Here is a 6,071-nt window from a genome sequence, read left to right on the forward strand (position 1 = left end):
CACCTCTCAACACTAAGAAAAATATATGTTTCCGTCAAAAAGGTTCGTGTGTAGTATTGGTTAAGATACGTGTAAATATTGACATACCATTTTGTCCTTTACTTAGGCATATTAATTTAATTCCCAATGTCATAAACGAAAGAATCAAAGCCCGCCTAGAGAAAATTACCCATCCGAGGAATGAAAATGGCGTAGATGTAAAGACAAGTACAGAAACTTCAGTTAGAAATGTCGATAATTTTTGCTATCATTGTCACTTTTTTCTTGGATATGCCAATTTCGGGTAAGTCAACCATTAAACTAATTATCTTGCATTAATTTAAAGAGTATATATATATTTTTTTAACTTCTGAAAATTCAAACCGTTTACATGATTAAATAAACAATACTCTCATAATCTGTCCTAAAAAATTTTCAATTTGAAATAGTGCAAGTTGATTTTTATTTCTAAAATAGGTACCTGAATAACCTATAATTTTACCATTTCGTCCGATAACAATTTACGAAACTAAGTTGTTTTATCGTAATTAATGCAAATTAAATTTATGGGCGCTAGGGTCAAGGATAATGTATATTTTCGATATAATCAGAAAAATGTATCTTTATAGGCTAATTCAGAGGATCTGTATCCCCCGTTAAGGAATAAAACAGTATGAGCAGATGTAAATGTGAAAGGGGGGGATAGGACGGATTTTAAGAAGGGCCGACGGGGCCATAGGGAGATATAATGGTATAAAATGTACAATGTAATTGCAAAAGTCAAAAGTTCCTTGAAATATCGCCGGGAAAAGAAATGTTTCCACCGCAGAATTGATGAATTTACGACCTTTACCTTTCGATCTCGAAAGAAATATGAGTCTTCCTTAGGTCATAGGGAGTTGTGGTATAAAAATATCATCACAAAAGCTCAAAGACTTCTCGATATATTGCGTGAAAACAAAAGTATTACAGAGAAATAATATCCACTACTTTTAGCGGTGAAAAAAAAAGTAAATTGGAAAATAAAGTTACAGGAACAATTTTAATTTTCTATATTGTCAAAGAAATTCGAACAATGTTCGTACCATTTTTTTCTGTAAACATTTTATGCCCCTTTCATCGTTTATTCGGGGGTATATAGTTTTTGCCATGTCCGTCCGCCTGTCTGTTCCGATTTGTGCGAAACGGAACAAAATGCCAATATTAAGGCATATTAATCCAGTGGTAAACTACATTATTAAATATATATCTTAATTGACAGAATTTTAATACCTTTCAATGAGCCTGGAAAGTTTAGGGTAGGGTAGAGATGGATGGACATTTGACACTTCTTTGGGGAAAAGGGGGGTCATCTCTAGTTTATGGAATCCCCTCCTCGGGTTTTATAATATGTGAATAAACAAAGGGATCCGAGACATGGGAGTCCTTTATCCCTGGGATTGAGATTTTAAAGGGACATGGTCACAGTTTCAGCGAAAAAAAAAATTCAAATTTATTTTTCCCTTTTTTACGTTAACAAATACTTAACAAAAGTATATTTAATGATTATCAAAAATTTGAATTTCAGTTGTCGAGATGCAAAACAGATTTAGAGCTCCAAACATTTGTTATGTAAACAAGGCCCATGCCACGTTTTTGTTTACAGAGATGAAATACAGTGTATACTAAAATATATTCGTTCACAGATTTTTTTTCAATAAAGAAGTTTTTTTTAATTTATTTATTTTCATACCAAACACACGAATATACAGAACCTTTCACACATCCTTTCATACATGTTGGAAAAGAAGACCATAAGTATATTAACAATAATTATTCAAGAACATTTTCAAAATTAGACATATTAAATAGACATTTCCAATTGGACCATCTTTTTTATAAAAAGTATTTTCTGATAGTTTTTCTTCTAAAGTATAGCAATTATATAAAACTCTCAAAATGTCTTTGAAAACAATACAAGAATTGTTTCTGGATTGCTGAAATAAGTATTTCTTCACTAACAGAATAATCAAGTTTATAGCTACACAATGTACATGATCTTTTTCAAAAATACCAAAAATAACAGTCTTTACATCAAATTCAATTCTTTTACCAGACTTTTGAAAAATCCAATCTGACAATGTTAGGCAAATCATAGAAACCTGTGGACAGTAAAAAAAGAAATGTTTAATTGTTCTGGTTCTTGTTCACATAATGAAAAGTGGAGAATCTTTAATTTTAGACAAGTGTAAGTATTTATTTGTACCTAAAATTCTATGAATAATTCTATAATTGAATCATATTAGTGCTGAATCTTTAGTTAAGTATTTTAAGTTTGTATAAATGTGCTTCCACTTAAAATCAGATTCCAACTTTAAATCAATAGCCCATTTGTTTTCACAAATAGGCCTGTGCTGTATTTTAGACATTAAATGCTGATAAATATTTCTGGATCCTTTTTTATTCTGATAAAGTTTTTTTTAAAAATTCAGGTTGGTATGGTTTACCATAAGTAGTTTTTGACAATTGTTTGACATATGGCCATGAATATAAAACTGTTTGCTTTAGTCCCTCATAAGTGGTGAATGGCAACTTAACTAAAATAATCATTTGTGATACTTTCATAACTAATAAAATTGCCTTCTGTATCAAATAAATCATGCACTACATGGAACCCTTTTTCATACAATGTTTTATAAAATACACATTTACAGTTTGTATTTTGAATCTTATTATTATACCATGATGGTTCTTACAATATATCTACATCATGAAAATTAAAACTTTCTAAAAATTCAGCAAAATAAAGAAAAGTTTCTTTCCAAAAAAATATTTTGTATGATTTTTGCCCTTTGTTTACAATATTCAGATCCAACCTGACAAAGTTTATTAATATTATTCAATAAAAATGTTAAGTCTAAATACGATAAGACAGTTTCTAGTGATTTGCTGAATCCCGTTTTGTTTTAAATATGACATTTTCGATGTGTAAACAAAAACAAAGCATGAGCCTCGTTTACATTATGAAGAATTTTAAGTTCTGTATCCTTTTTAAATCAACAACCGATGTTCAAATTTTGCTGAGCATTTTTTAAATTGCCTTAATAAGGAATTGTAAACATTAAAATAAGGGTAAAAATGGAATTATTTCTAACTGTGTTCATGTCCCTTTAAGCATTTTTCTTTAATCTCAAGTGAATCGGTGTAACGAACACCTCCCTCCTTTTCTCCACAGGAGGAAAAACCTAGAAATAATTTATATATCGCACCAAAACATAGAAATGAAAAAAACATTGAATATTTTTTTCTGTAGGTGGAACATCTTGCTATGTGTGCGAGGAAACCACGTCGCAACAGACCTGTAAATCTGGGGTGAAACTTCTACAAAATAGAATGAAAGGAGGACTCTTTATCCGAAACTGCACTGCCAGCAGATATTGCAAGGTTGAAGCTATAATGAACGCAGGAGGTAATGCTACGCTCGTGAATAAGGAATTGCATTTAGCAAGCGTATTAATTGACAGAAAAGATGGTGAATCATTATACAGCTGTAAATTTTGATATCTTTGGCATCGCCGGATTTTGATTCGAACTAGGTATTATTAAAAGTCATATAATTACAAGTAAATCAATAATGATGTCTCAATTTTGTCATCATTTATATTACATCCATGTTTAAATTATGAGGAAATAGATGCATGTGTCTTGATTAGAACGTTTCGTTTAGAATTCCGAGATCATACAATTATTGGTAAATAAATCAATGTACTTAATAATTGATTTCCTTTTGTCGTCAGTGATACTAGTGAATGAAATAAAGGAATTGGATGTCAGTGTTCATTAAGAAAATTGCCTTTTTTTCAAATGGTTTCCCAATTACAAGAATAACCAAACTTATTGCAATTTAGTTAGGTACACTGCTCGGTCATTTGTTTCAGTGGTAAATTTTGTCAATGGGTTAGAAAATTTGTTCAGTAATGGGTAATGTTTAATCACACAAAATGAAATAATTTTGTGATGGAACATTTCATTAATTTGATAGTTAGTAGCTTGTATTCTTTAACCAAAAATTAATCATATACAATAACAAGAGAAAAATATAGGATTATATGAAGGATTATTTTATAATGATCGTCGATTTTTTGAAAAAAAAATGTTATTTCAGCATCAGTTGGCATATACATGTATCTTGTTCCTTATAACCATGAAATAATTTTGTTACAGGTGCCACTGTAAGCTTTATACGTGGTTGTACAAATGGTGAATACTCCGGTCAAAATGTCTCTATACTGGCGAAAACGGTGCTTCCAAACAACCAGACTCAGTGCGCATATGATCACCTCTCCGGACTTACGTTTTGTATTGCACTTTGCCATACTAACTACTGCAATGGTCCCCAAATAAGAGATACATCAGGAGGAACAATTCCACATGAAGTGTTTTCACTGTGTATTACAGTCTTTGTTCTGGTGATGGTCGTCGTTCCTAAGTACCGGTGAAATGGTGGTGCCGGATGGAGTTTCTCTTCTTCACACACTCAAGAACAGTGCACAAGGAACAATAATGATCTTGAATTAACTGATACTCATCTCAGAGTTGAATGATTCAGCATCAGAAGATAAGACATATATTTTTATATTATGTGTGAGGAATACATGTAGGTTTTAATATAGACCACTATAATTCCATTCTAATGTAACTAAGGAGATTATTTCTCAGTTCAATGATATTACCCCTGCGAAATGATCAAGAATAATTCTTGAACTTTTAAGAAAAGTTCATGAATTATATTCTTGAATCAGCTCATGAATTGTTCATGAAGATCCCATGAAGTTAAAATTGGACACTCATGATTTCATGGATTTTATTCATGAAAACCAAGTTCAAGAATATTCAAGAATTATTTGTTGTTCATGAACAAACTTGGATTTTTTAAATGCCTGCAAAATGATCAAGAATAATTCTTGAACTTTCAAGAAAAGTTCATGAATTATAATCATGAACTTTCAAGAAAAGTTCATGAATGATATTAATAGGTTCAATGCATTTTCATGAACTATTCATGAATAATTTGTAAAAGTTATTTAGGAATGTTCATGAACTATTCATGAAAGTTCTTGCTTTTAGTAAACAAAAATGTAATAAGTTATGCAAAATGAAAAACTGTAAAAGAAAATATTTTAATAGCATCTTAAAAGATTTCACAGAATTTTTGTTTTCCAATCATGGTAACAAAATCTTTGTTCAAGTAAACAACTCTGATAAGTGATAACGATAATAAATAAACTATGTAGTTCATTCCTAGTAATAAATTATGAAAAATTTCAATTCAAACGCGCCTCTGCAGAATCCTTAACCTTACTTGGTCAAGAGGAGAGTGGGTTCCTTATTCAGCGTATTTCAAAGTGTATGCCTAAAATGGAATGATTTTTAATCTAAGTCTCACTGTCTGGCAGAAAAGTGTGTTCAGCAATTAGGGCATCAGCTAAGAGGGCTTTCAAGGATTTTGAGCAGAGGTGGTCAAATAAAAAAATCTTATTGGCTTTCCCTGTGGAATTTTCAGAATTTCATCACTTGGATCCTTTGATCGATTACGATTCATATTTTCATTCCTTTCTTTTGTTTTTCTTCAAGAGCCTGGATTTTTTTATATTCTTTTTTTTTTTTTGGCAGCCAGAGTTTTTTAATCTTCTGATCTCAACTCATTAACATTATCTGTGAACTGCTTCTCTTTTCCCTACAAGAACAAAGATTTTCTGAAAATGCGAAAACTTGACTTGCATATTTGTTTCATTTAATTCTGCATCATAGGCACTGCCATATTTTAAAGCATTCCGAGCGGGAGTTTAGCCTGTTTCCCATGCCCGCCATGTTCAAGATGTTATAGGTGAACAGGATGAATGTTTCAATCTTTAAAAATGTAACGTAATTTGGTTGGATTCTTACTCATAACAAAGTTTGACAAAATTTTCAATAAAAAGATCATGACTGAACTCTTACAAATAGACAGTAACATCTTGACAAATATCTCACAGATTCAGCGATTGCCTCCATTTTTTTTTGTAACTCACCACTAATATCTGCAGTTATGAAGTAAATTGATCCTCTGGATA

General features: G+C 31.0%; 1 protein-coding gene across 1 annotated transcript; it reads left to right on the forward strand.

Annotated features, from left to right (window-relative positions):
* Positions 1 to 235: 235 nt before the first annotated feature.
* On the forward strand, positions 236 to 4,628 carry LOC134236298 (uncharacterized). The gene is made up of 3 exons (XM_062718476.1): positions 236 to 283; positions 3,272 to 3,427; positions 4,183 to 4,628. Exons 1-3 carry the CDS (start codon positions 271 to 273, stop codon positions 4,455 to 4,457), a joined length of 444 nt encoding a protein of 147 aa, XP_062574460.1. The 5' UTR covers positions 236 to 270; the 3' UTR covers positions 4,458 to 4,628.
* The last annotated feature ends 1,443 nt before the right edge of the window (positions 4,629 to 6,071 follow it).

The sequence above is a fragment of the Saccostrea cucullata genome, unplaced genomic scaffold (assembly GCF_032062105.1).
Source record: "Saccostrea cucullata isolate Sc308-1 unplaced genomic scaffold, CSIRO_AGI_Scuc_v1 ctg3563, whole genome shotgun sequence".
Classification (NCBI taxonomy): Eukaryota; Metazoa; Mollusca; class Bivalvia; order Ostreida; family Ostreidae; genus Saccostrea; species Saccostrea cuccullata.

Excerpts from the sequence above, each read along its gene's own strand:
- LOC134236298 (XM_062718476.1), top strand. Across the intron at positions 3,428-4,182 it reads AGCTATAATGAACGCAGGAG|GTGCCACTGTAAGCTTTATA; the intron begins GTAATGCTACGC and ends ATTTTGTTACAG.